This window comes from Lottia gigantea, assembly GCF_000327385.1.
Source record: "Lottia gigantea unplaced genomic scaffold LOTGIsca_10, whole genome shotgun sequence".
NCBI lineage: Eukaryota > Metazoa > Mollusca > Gastropoda > Lottiidae > Lottia > Lottia gigantea.
In genome coordinates this window covers 1,886,230-1,898,776 of record NW_008706747.1, presented here as the reverse complement: position 1 = coordinate 1,898,776, position 12,547 = coordinate 1,886,230, and the positions used below count along the sequence as shown (strand labels likewise).

Sequence of the window (12,547 nt, the reverse complement as noted above, 5' to 3'; positions counted from 1 at the left end):
TTTCGTGAAAAAAATCCGGGGTAAATTGAACAATATTGTATGACCCTTGAGTGATGATATTAATGAAAAATTCACAAAAAGCAAATATTGAGGTTACTTAGTTAATTTTCATGGTAAAATTTCCCTATCTGAGCATTTATAGTCATAAAAATTTCATAGTTAGAAAGGACTATTATTTACAGCACTAATTTCCTTTACACCGTCAAAAGGGACGCTACTCTAAAATCAACAGTGCCAGAAAAAAATAAAGAAGAAAAAGCCGGGCATCCTTTTCAAAAATAGGTAACAATTCCTGCTTCATGGTTTCGCGGTAGTTTGCAGGATAATATTTGTGCTGTGCTGCGTCTACTAGGTAAAATCAGCTTGTTGCAGCCCCTTGGAAAGTAGAATAGTTCAACATTCCAATTTCAGTATTTGGTTTATTGAACATTTCTTGACCACGTCCATGGCCATTATTTTTATTATAAGACGAATGCGTTGCCGTAAAATGTTTTGTTGCATCTTATAAATTTGAATCAAAACATCTAAACACACTGTATGGGAGCCTGAAGCCCTAATAGAGTCCTACCAACAATTAAGTCAGCTTGTTAGTAGGTCTAATGAGAACATCCCAAATTATTAATTAACAACTCGCGCAGTGGCAATTGGAGAGCACTGATAAAAATAGACTTGTAGGCTGCCAGCCAAGGTAAAAATGCTTTCTCAACTCAAGCCTAAACTAAAGTACTAGTGTCGTACTGGTAATGATTAAAAAAATTTTAAATTCCAAAACCATTGTTCTTTCAGATAATAAATTTTAATCCACAGAATGACCGGTGGAGGCAGAGATAATAGACGTGACAGAGATCGAGGTGGAAGGAGAGATAGAGGAGGAGGGGGAAGATTTCGTGATCGACGAAGTGGAGGTTTTAATGACAGACATGGTGGGGGAGGTCGGTTTGATGGTGGAGGGAGATTCGATGGACCTGGCAGATATGATGGAGGAAATGATATGTATGGTCAAGGACCTGGATATGGGCCAGGGTTTGGTGGAGGGGGACCTAACTTTAAACCCCCCGTTGTTTTACCCCCTGGAAATGAAGATTATTGGGAATATCGAGGTGAGTTTGACTAGAATTAAAGGCCCTACTGAAAAATAGGATATAATCTCCATTTTGGTATTCTACTTAAGGCAAGATAGAACTTTAATGAGTTTATTGACCAAAGAACTGTAACTGTCATTTTCTTTTTATGTGTATTAAGGATTCTGTTAGTAAGAACCACAGACGTTTGATTGAAAATAGGAATGGTCCAAATCAATGCTTACAGTGTCCACATGAAGTTTTACCAGTATTTAAGTGTTTTTTTTCTTCTACTTTTTTAGTTCAAGTAAGCTTACATCAGAGTTGAAAATTTCATTTTTTATTTTTTGCAGATTCTGAAGATGAGATAGCACCAAAAGCAGATGACACGTTTGAAGTGGAAGCCAAGCGTCAAAAACTGGAAATTGATGATGGTCTTTTACCAGGCGTGGAGGGAGATAAAGGAGAAAACAAAGAAAATTCAGAAAGCGGAGAGAAAAAAGATGCCCCTAAATCTCTTCTGGACCTCAACATGGAAGACATGGTTGATGATTATTACGAATATTTTGATGGTGGTCCGAATATTTCTCACCGACGTGCTCGTCAGTTGCTTGATGGGATTGAGGCTGATGAGCACGGAATGGACGCTTATGGTGGGATGCAGAATCATGGACGAGTTTACAAAGTCATTGCAGGAGAGTACAAATTCTTTGACGGACCTGGCCCCAAATCGACAGAGCTGATCAAGATAGGACAAGATGGCCGCCGGGTCTCACCTGAAGAAAAATTGTTCATATTTGTCCAGTTTCTTCTCAAGAATCCTTTCACTAAAGATACGTCCACTGCTGTTCTGGAAGATGCTCGAAATAAGATGAACCCCAAACAAGCCATCAAACTGGTCTACCATTTAGTCCCTGAGGAAGATGACGTCATTTGCAGTATGTACAAATGTACATTTTATGCTGCTGGTTTCAAAATTGTGGAAGTTGAAGCCCCTACGAAAACAGAAGCCAAAGAACTAGGTGCTGAAAAGGGACTTTACACTTTGATAACGAAAACCTTTAATGAAATTTGTCCAAGCAATTACCACGTTGAATTTGATGACGGCCATTATGAAACTAAGGTCAAATATAGTCGCGAGCATAACAGAGATGACGGCGATCAGGAAGAGAAAGATGAAGAATCAGAGGAAAAAGATGGTCAGCATGACAGACGTCGCGATGGACGTAGAAAGGGACCAACATGGAGAAGCCCAAAATTGATCATTCGTTTACAAGTCATGAAGAAAGTCCTCACTGGAACTCACGTTAGCAACGCTTATTCTGATATGGAGGCTGCTGCATACACTTGCCAGGTGGCGCTGTGTATCGTCTGCTACAAGAAGACCAAATTGTCTGGTGAATCTGATCCCATGAGATGTGAGATGTATGCTGATGAGATGTTTCTGGGTAGTGGAAGCGGAAACAACTTCCAGGAAGCTCAACAAGAAGTTTACAGATCGGCACGAGACAATTTCTTACGAACTTCAGTCCACAATATGTTAATGAATAGCAAACGACTCTCTGAACTAGATAGAGATGACCCCAATATTTTGGACATCGTCTACAGAGGTCATTATCAAGAAATAGGTTCAAACAATGGTAGCTTAAAAACATATGATATCTACCCAGCTGATAAAGACAGAAACGTTGACGATCTTGTCATATTTGAGTTCGAAGCCAGTCAAGCCAAGGCCCCATTCCATAATCTTAAAAGCAGTGCCACTAAATCTCATATGTTGTTTGAATGGGTTCTATCAGCCAAAGATGACAAGTCGAATTGCAGGTAGGTCTAATCTGATACAGGTTTAAGCTTAGTAGGCAAAATGTTAAAGGGGTTTTTATTCTAGCCCCTTGTAAGTGGTAGTGGAATAGATCAGTCAGTGGATTGTAGTCTGCTAGGTGTTTAGGTGGGTTAGAATCCTCCTACAGGTAGGAACAATTCTGATGCCGGTGTTTATGAGATTCAGCCTGGTTTCGGCTCTCAACCCCTAATACCTAAATTATAGCTTCAATCTTTATTTCAGATGTATGGTATTCCTACAGACTAAGCTGGTAGCTGATGTTCGAGGCTCATCAAAAGTCAATGCCAAAAAAGCTGCTGCAGAGAAAATCATCTCCGAATACAGTTTAACTCATACTATCATTAGGGTAAGCATAGTGGGTTTTAATTCTGGAGTCGCTTGGGTTAGATATTTGCACTCTCACCTGGAGGTGCAGGGATCAATTGAGAGGTTGAGAATACCTTCAAATGTTTCTCCTTATCAGTGATGCAGGTTAAACAGACTGATATGGAAAAATCCTTCAGCTTTCTGATGGGAAATAAACCAAGCCCCTGTGTGCCACAAACTGAGCATGTGCAACCCCATAAAATCCTGTGCCAGTGGTTTCGTAACTTTGTCATTAGTACAAGGTTACAACCTTTACTCCTAAAAAAATCTTTGCATGTGTAGAGGTTAGCATAAAAATTCATAAAAGCTAGACATTCCAGTTAGTCATAATCTTGTCTAAAGTATGGCAAAATGAAGAGTAAAAGTTGTGACTCCTCCAAAGAGAAGCACCATCAGGTGTTTTGAAAAGAGTAAGCATAGTTTGTTTTGCATGCGACACCAGCCACTACTATAATGGTCAACATCATGAGATACAACCAGATCAATTTTATGCCTGACCAAACAAATCAGTCGAGATGCAAGAAACATATTTGTATTATTTGTCCAAGATTTCGCTGTAACGACCATAAGGTTTCCTAAATGAAGTTTGAAGTCTTATCTTTGCGGTTCTGGGCATTCATAAATCCATATCTATATTTCATGACTGGCCTGTTCTGGCAATTCTTATAATCCCTGTTTTTATTCCAGTGTGCTCCAGTAGATTATTCCTGTCCCACTTTGACTTATGAACAGTTGAAGGAACAAGCAATTCAGCTCAGTGGACAGGAGGAGCCAAGCGAGGAGGAACTAGCACCGTTCTTGCTGCAAGCCATCGAGTTAGTCATCCAGCAGAAGATTGAAGAAGGAACTTTAGAACCAGTCATTTTCAACGAAGATATCTCGGGCGACTTACGCAAACATGTGAAAAAGTACGCAGAAACAAATAATTACCCCCTCATGGAAAAACCTTCAGATACACGCAGGCACTTGATTTTACAACGCAAAATGTTTACTGCAACCGATATGCTTGAAACCCTAGACCAAAGTAATTGTGTAAATGGAAAGTACAAATTGATGCAGAAACGCCAAGACGAGCTTTTGATAACTTATTTCAATACAGAAGGAACAGAACAACTACATCCACCAGAGGTCTCTAGTATCGCTGATGTGTTGCAGAGACACGCCCAAGCTGAAGCTGAAGCTGAAGCTGAAGCCGAAGCAGAAGCCATTACTGCTGAAGAGGAGATCAAAACAGAATAAATTTCACGGATTTTTCATTTCATTTTTTGTAAAAATAAGCATTTTAAGTTTTTCATTTTGAATCAGGAGTAGAGTGCTTTTATAATTCGAAAAATTTGAGGCAAACTACAAAGTTGTAAATTTGTTATTGGTAATTTTAGATATGTCCAACTTTAAGAAATTGTTACAACCAACTTTATATTTTTAAGGATTTTTGTTAGGGAAAGGCATCTAGAAAAAAACTTTGACCAAATTCTACTCGTTTTGACATCTTGTATACAATTATGTTGCAAATTTTGTCTCAATTTCCTGCAAAAGTCTAAATATTAAAAAAAGAAATAACAATTATTATGTTACAAATTGCTATCTATGTATTTATATGTAGAATGCCTATTCAAAGGGAAATAACTGCATTCATTTATATTTCACCATTCAGTATAGCAATTCAGTCATTACATTTAGAGTCCTTCATATATATTAACCAAGCATTTAGGAGATCATGATTGAATCTGTTGTCATTGAAATCAAATGTCAGAATAAAGATTTTATATAAGTTGTATTCTGAAAACTATTGATGCATGTTGAAGCTTGTATGAACGATTTGATTTAATTGTATATGGGAATACAGCCAGAGCCCTCTACAGGAGGCAAAATGGACAATATTCTTATGTGTGCTTCAAATGTATAAATGAACACCATTTTTTCCACTGGAAAAGCAAGCACTCTCTTCTTTCCATTCAAAGAAATAACAATATTTCAATAATTTTTTTTTAAATGTCCCTCGAACTAACTACAAAATAACGTTTAAAATGATACAATAGAAATATTGAACTAAGAAGTAATAGAAAAACCTTTGAAACAACATGATTGAAAATGGACATTTTCTTTTCTTTTCTATTTAACTGAACAACAATTTAGCCTTATTTAGACTGCCACAATAACAGTAATTTCAAGTGGGCTAATTTTTATGGCAGTGTAAACGCAGCTTTATGACAAAGAAATAGGCCCATATAAGAACATTATTTTAAGCAATGAATTAATGCAGTCTGGACAAAAAGAACTGCTTCTTATACCTTGACACAATCAGGTACTTTTCTTGTATAATGTAACGTGTTGATTGGATTGTATGCTAGCGACCTAAGGTCTATAAACAATAAGCCATAATGTTTACATACTTCTTGTCAAATGTTTTATTGGCTGTATCTGCTAGGGTATAATCCAATCAAATCGCTGCAATCTGTAATATGAGAAATGTGCCTAATGATGTCAAGGTATTAGACATAGTTAATAACTTGATGTTGATTTTAGGGCCTATTTCAATAATAAATGAATACCATATTTAATAAATAACAACATGCATGATATATAGCCTTGGGTTCTTCAAAATAAACAATGTTACTTTTAACGAATCCTAAATACAGGTAAAGTGCTTTATGATGTCAAGGTATTAGACACAGTTAATAACTTGACGTTGATTTTAGGGCCTATTTAAATAATAAATGAATACCATATTTTATAAATAACAACATGCATGATATATAGCCTTGGGTTCTTCAAAATAGACAATGTTACTTTTAACGAATCCTAAATACAGGTAAAGTGCTTTATGATGTCAAGGTATTAGACACAGTTAATAACTTGACGTTGATTTTAGGGCCTATTTAAATAATAAATGAATACCATATTTTATAAATAACAACATGCATGATATATAGCCTTGGGTTCTTCAAAATACTCAAGGTCACTGTCAGTATCTTACTGTTATGAAACATGAAATTTAACAGAAGTTATAAATTATATATCCAGTTAGGACATGAAACAGAAGTAACACTTCTAAGATAAGAAATTAGACAAAGACCTTTTAAAAGCACAAAACTTGTTGGACAACTTTGATTCATAAAATAATTAACAACACTACAAAAATACAAAAAACAAAATTAACAAATACATACTTTTGAGAGCTTCAGAGTTGACATGTTGAGCAGGGTTTTAAATGCAAGGGACTTCTTGCAGGAATATCTTTAAGTTAGATTCGTAAATCTTCAGGAGCCTTATTTTCAAAAACTTTACTCAAGATGATTTTAGTGTTCCGATCATCTGATTGGTCAATCTACTTTTATTATCCAATCAGATTAGTTAATTTCTGAAAATCTGGATTTGATCTTAGTTAAATTTTGGAGTCCCAAGATATGACATTTATTGCTGCAGTTATAATTAGAACAAATCATATTCTAGAGATTTTGGAACATTTGTAAGGATATTCTGTCAATATGCCCAGGTCAAATAGAAGTCAAGTTTTTACAACTTAAGTTAAAGAACCACGTATTGAACAAATACTTCTTGCAAGGACACGTTTTGTGATTTTATCACACCATTTGGAAGTCTTGTTTAAATGCACCTATTCCACCCCCAGTGGTGAATACCGGTATATTGGTCAATTCAAGAGATTGTGAACAAGTTTTCTAACCCTGAATGGTCATCGCCGGCATCCAAGAATTTGATAGCATCGATCTGCACCATTCCAATTTTCAATCAGATATCTGTGGAACTTGCAATTCCATTTGACTAAGGGCCAATTCGAGTTGCCAACTCTGTCTCTTTGAAATCTTTAAATTGATGCAGTTCAATCCAACAACTTTCAAAATTTTCTACCCTAAATATTGGTTATCATTCACAACTGAGGGCAAATAAATGCATATTAACAAGCAAATTTGGCATTCATAAATTTCCACCCAACAACCTATTCAGTGACCATCTGTTCATCACCATTAGCAGGTTCTTCTTTAGGTACTTCTTCAGCTGCAGCAGCCTTCTCGGCCTCCTTAGCTGCCTTCTCAGCTTCTTTCTTTGCCTTTTCTTCATCTGCCTTTGCTTGTTCTTCAGTGTTCAAGTATCTCTTAGCTGTTTTTTGATCTGTTTGCTTCACTTGGTAAAGTTTGTAACGACCAAAAGTTCCATCGTTTTCTAAAAGAACTTGCAGGATTTTGTCTGCTGTGTGTGATCTACTTTGGAATAAAACCTGGAAGAGAATCAAAGACTTTGTTACAACATGATCATTTATCTAGGTCTTGGCATTAAATTCACACACTCCAGACAAATTCTTATGCGAATTTTTTATGTTAGAGGAACAAGCACTGTTTTGTGGCTGGATTGAGAGAATTTCAGTGGCTAAATCCAAGGAAGTCTAGACGCTTTGAGACAGTGAAGTTCATAGCTGTCATTCCACATTCTGATTTAGTCTCAACAAGAAAGTACCTAAAATTTCTTATCCTTATTTTTGAACTCATGAATCTAGAAAATTAACCCAAAAAAGAAAAAATCAGAAGTAGAAAAGAAGGGCATAAAACTCCTTGCATCAAAACAAAATGGCTGAGAAAGTGGTCTTACCTGTACTCGTTTGGCAGGAATAGAAAAAGTATGAACACCCATTGCATAGGCCTGCTTCCTGACCCACTTCTGCTCTCGGTCTGGAAAATCAGCTCCCATGACCATTTCTTCCACAGTATCATGACCAAAGAAATTCTGAAGTTCGATGTCCAAGGCTTTGTTGATCCATTCTTCCATCTCTTGCTGCTGTTTCTTCTCTTCGCTGACTTCCTCTGTTCCAGCATCAGTCTCCATGCTTTCTTCTTGCTTCACTTCCTGCTTGACTTCAGGACTCTCCATCTTTAGTTTAATAGCTTTCTGTTGGATCTCTTCATAAGTGAAGGTTGTTTTGGTACAATCTCTGCTTTGATACTGCAATCAGAATTTCGAGAATTTCATATAAATATTTAAATATTGCACAGACTTTTGATGATGTATTTTATCATTTAATAATGGGGATTAAAAGCAGGCGACCTGAAGCACCAACAGTGGCATCAGAAGTTTCTTTACCTTGAGTAGGATTCGACCCAAGGCAACCAATTACTTCCAAGCTGACAAGAATCCAATTTGCTACCAAATAGACATCTCCATTTCGACTTTGCTTTGTATTGAAAAGAGTATGCTACAAATTTGGAAGCTAATTCTTTCATGAAGACTGTTGACCCTCTAGAGTGGCTTCTTCATTACTGCCAATTACAAGCCTTTGCTAATATTGTGCCAAATGTTCCTTTTTGTTTGTTGTTTTAACATATAGATCTTTGGGTAAGAGCTATCAGTTTTTCTCTTACGATTTATTTTTTCTTGTCCAAAATTTGGTTTAAGTAATTATAGAAACCTACCTTAATGAGGGTTTGTGAATTTGAGAATCTTTGGAGAGCATGATTTGCAGCAAAATTCTTGGCTTTCATTTTATTTTGAGCTTTAGCATCAGCTATCATTCTCTTCTGAAGAAAGATCTGACACCTGGAATACAAATTAAAATGAAGTTACGTCATGATTGGGTCAGCTGTAATGTATGAAACTAAGTCAAAAGATGTCATAAAGATTTCAACAATCTAACAGAATGAACAACAGCCCATCTTCAAATGATAAGATCTTTTTGTTCCTTTTTCATCAGCCTTTATTTTCATCAGTTAGGGTCTAACAATAGCCCTTTTGAATGTTTGTCAAAATAACCATTTCATGTAACTTGATGCCTTCTTTAACCAATCAAATTTCTACCCTCTCCAGCGCCAGCATTTTGTGATGCAGTTAAAAGTTGAAAACATCCTTCAGGATTGGTTGAAGTTGACATGGATCAGCTAAGGGTGAAAAATTAAATGGTACCCACCTTTGAGGAGCATCGTCATGTCTACCAGAAACACACCAATCTAGTGCCATACCATTCTGTGTGGCGCTAGTTTCTAAAATCTTAAAGAAAGCTTGATTTTTTTGTTCTGCATGCTCCAAGATGATGATATCAAAGGTATTCTTCTCAGTAGTGGGAGGGTATAACTGCCAGGCTTTCAGATTTCCGCTGTTGGAACCAATTTCATGGAAGGGGCCTCTGTGGATGATGTCTAGAATCAAAGGATCATCTTTGTTGAGTTCCGACAGTCGCTTTTGGTCCTTTATAATGACGTGAACCGGCGTGCTCAATAAATAGTCTCTGGATTTGATATAAGCATTCTTCCCAGCTTCTTTGGGATCTGCCCCTTCTCCCTTACTCAGGTACATCTCATCTGCGTAGATTTCACAGGAAACAGGGTCCGACTCCGTTGATGATTTGTATTGACGATAATGTACTAAGGTCAAGGTCATTCCACAGGAAGCAGCCGCCATATTCATATCAGCAATACTGTACACTTTCTTTCCTTTGGGTAAACTTTGTTTCATATGCTTGAGCCTTTCCTTGAGTCTAGGGCTGAAGTATTTGAATGACATTTTGGATCGTCGTCCTAATGGAGTCTTTTTCTTCTCTGCGTCAGATTTTTCTCCTTCACTCGTTTCAGCTGGCTTTTCTTCTTCCGTTGCCTCTTCTGTACCAGGTTCAGTCTTTATTGGGACGTCTGGTTTCGTTTCTGCTGTTTCAGTGTCATCAGAGGTCTCCATCTTTTCAGTCTCTTCTGGCTTCTTCTCAGCTTCTCTCAACTCTTCGTTGCTCATTAGACAAATTTCACCCACTGTCTTTGTCATTAGTTTCCAATACGCAATATCAAACAGCAACTTTCGCAGCAAGTTTCGATTCTTTCTTCTTCCTTTACTGAGGAAGAAAGTTCCGAGATGGAGTTCACCTTCAACCTCCGGTTCCTCAGAATCTTTCACGTCATCCATTTTACAATGGAGTCGAAGATCGATTCCACTGTCATTCAAAGCTCTCTGGACTGTGTTAATGCTGCCACCTTGTGGTGGAAAGAACAGTACAAACTCGATAAATTTTTGCAGATTTTCTTCAGGGCTTGCCCATTCTTGAGGATAATCATATTCTGGTGCCATTGGTCTACCCCAGGCTTGTGGTGGAGGAGGGGGTCCTCGGAATCCAAATCTCATTCCTGGATCGGGTCCATAATCAAATGGTGGGGGTGGACCCATTCCCATACCCATTCTTGGTCTCTTTGGTTGCCATGGTCCTTGAAATTCCATTGGTCTCTTTCCAAATCTTGGCCCTCCTGAAATATAAGGTGTAATACATTGTGGCTATTAGAAACAAAAGAGTACATATTCTTGAAAATTTCATTCCACAAGAATGCTTGCTGAATAATATGACAAAAATGTCCCAGTGTTTTATGATTTACTTGTTAGACATGATTTGATGAACAAATTCAAATGACATTTTTAAATGAAATGAATTCATAAAAATCGCATTCAGACGATTTACTGTTTTGATCAATCATACATGACTGGCTAATACAGCAGAATCAAGAGTCCTGCAGTGAATTAATCAATTTTTGTACGTACCTCGGCCTCCTCTGCCCCAGCCTCTGCCAGCCATTTTGAATTACAATTAGTAACCTACAAAAGATAGGGAAAACCTCATAAGGGACGACTCGAGGAAATTGAACACATGCTGGAGAAGTGTTTGACATTTTTAAAGCCCTACTTTAACAAAATCTCAAGAACCAAGCATTTACTCATGAATCACCAATCACCGAAATTTCATCACCAAGATTTCACCATCAAGGAACTCGACACCACATTGCATAGTTTTCAAGATCACTCAAAGCTATTTGTAATGGGTATTCATGTGAATGCTTAATCAATGAATTGCATTGCCTTAAAAATGATAAAAATGAAAAGTGAAAAAGTTTCACAGGCATTACATTACTTTAATGAGTGAAATATGAAGAAAATTATTAATTATGATTTGAAATAAATTGATTATGAAATTTAATATTTGCAGAAAAATCTTAAATAAATATTTGTCAAACAACCTCTCCTTTAAAAAAAAATAAATAAAAAGTTTCAAAATTAGCCAAAATTTGAAGGAGTTTACCCTCGGTTGTTTTTGTGTTGAATTTACCTTCAGCTTTCAAATAAATATTTGTTGCGAATTCACCAAAATTTCTCAAAGTTTGGCACAATGCCGATAATATCAGTCTCAAGTGTGTCTGATTATAAAAGACACTAACAACTTTTGATTTCTCTTTGAAATGGTCCAAGTGGATGGCATCAAACCTAAAAATTCAATAGGAAAGAACATACAGAGCAAGTGAATTTCAACAATTTCATCAAGAAAAACATAGTAATTAACTTTCATAGAAATTGAATTATGCTAATCGAATAACTTTTCGTCAAGTATGGCTCAGTGAATTTATAATCAATTTTACTAGAAATATGGCAGAGGAATTTCAATGTGCAAGTGAGCTGCATTTCCAGATGTAGCAGAGATATGCTAATTTGAAATGGTGCTTTAGTACAAAATTTCAAGATCCAAGCACAAGGAAGAAGATTCAGAGAATACTATTTTGGTTATAAGGATTTCATTTGGTATTAAAAATTGCAAGTGTAGATCACACTAAATGAAAATATTGGGTTTTACATTAATATATCAAGAAGGAGTAGCATGATTGACAGGGTAATGGGTTCTGCAGTTTCTTTGTTAGAAAAGGAATTTGTTTGGCACTCCCTGCAGTGCATCACGATGAGGTCAAAGTGACCTAACTAATTTTCAGCACCATAACGCGCCACTGAAAGACAACTCACTGCAAAGACTAAGTGCAATTTTGTCAAAAATTTAATATGTGCACATAGACATAGAATATTTGCTATAGCAAGGAAAAGATATGTAGAAAATGCATTAAAAAAGCAAAAGATTTCCGGTATGAAACTAGCCGGGGACGCCATATTAATTTTTTTCAGTATTTTACAAAATTTCATCAGAAGATAACATCATCGTATCGACACAATTCGTTGTAATTTTGATACCAAAGACTTTCTAATTTAATCCCTTACAGATGCAGAACTTTTTTGTCGGCTACGTACCTGCATTTTGTAGCAAAATTAATTTTATTTGGAAATTAGTGAGCAACTCTTTTCACCCACGCACCGACTCTCCTAAATTGAAAACGAGGTTTATTTATCCAATTGACAAAAGCGTAACCATTTTTTTCCTCAAGTAACTAAAACGTAACCAAATGAATTAACTCAAATTTTTATTTGTGATGTGAATTTATTTTCGGGGGGAAAAGTACAGAGTATTTGTATCATATTTAGA

The 12,547-nt window shown here is 36.5% G+C and overlaps 2 protein-coding genes across 2 annotated transcripts; one reads left to right on the top strand and one right to left on the bottom strand.

The window, feature by feature from the left end:
* The first annotated feature begins 242 nt into the window (after positions 1 to 242).
* Positions 243 to 5,058, top strand: LOTGIDRAFT_229967 (hypothetical protein). The gene is made up of 5 exons (XM_009046143.1): positions 243 to 282; positions 787 to 1,100; positions 1,415 to 2,885; positions 3,127 to 3,250; positions 3,958 to 5,058. Exons 2-5 carry the CDS (start codon positions 809 to 811, stop codon positions 4,507 to 4,509), a joined length of 2,439 nt encoding a protein of 812 aa, XP_009044391.1. The 5' UTR covers positions 243 to 282; positions 787 to 808; the 3' UTR covers positions 4,510 to 5,058.
* A 103-nt stretch (positions 5,059 to 5,161) lies between these two features.
* On the bottom strand, positions 5,162 to 12,378 carry LOTGIDRAFT_229966 (hypothetical protein). The gene is made up of 8 exons (XM_009046142.1): positions 12,316 to 12,378; positions 11,354 to 11,508; positions 10,792 to 10,845; positions 9,185 to 10,502; positions 8,694 to 8,817; positions 7,876 to 8,226; positions 5,996 to 7,507; positions 5,162 to 5,822 (listed from the first exon to the last, which is right to left on the bottom strand). The coding sequence occupies exons 3-7, from the start codon at positions 10,823 to 10,825 to the stop codon at positions 7,229 to 7,231; spliced, it is 2,106 nt and encodes a 701-aa protein (XP_009044390.1). The 5' UTR covers positions 10,826 to 10,845; positions 11,354 to 11,508; positions 12,316 to 12,378; the 3' UTR covers positions 5,162 to 5,822; positions 5,996 to 7,228.
* Between the last annotated feature and the right edge of the window lie 169 nt (positions 12,379 to 12,547).

Excerpts from the sequence above, each read along its gene's own strand:
- LOTGIDRAFT_229967 (XM_009046143.1), top strand. The coding sequence starts at position 809 with ATGACCGGTGGAGGCAGAGATAATAGACGTGACAGAGATCGAGGTGGA. Across the intron at positions 1,101-1,414 it reads AGATTATTGGGAATATCGAG|ATTCTGAAGATGAGATAGCA; the intron begins GTGAGTTTGACT and ends TATTTTTTGCAG. Across the intron at positions 3,251-3,957 it reads TAACTCATACTATCATTAGG|TGTGCTCCAGTAGATTATTC; the intron begins GTAAGCATAGTG and ends TTTTTATTCCAG.
- LOTGIDRAFT_229966 (XM_009046142.1), bottom strand. The coding sequence starts at position 10,825 with ATGGCTGGCAGAGGCTGGGGCAGAGGAGGCCGAG. Across the intron at positions 10,503-10,791 it reads CTGGGGCAGAGGAGGCCGAG|GAGGGCCAAGATTTGGAAAG; the intron begins GTACGTACAAAA and ends CTTATATTTCAG. Across the intron at positions 7,508-7,875 it reads TTCCTGCCAAACGAGTACAG|GTTTTATTCCAAAGTAGATC; the intron begins GTAAGACCACTT and ends ATTCTCTTCCAG.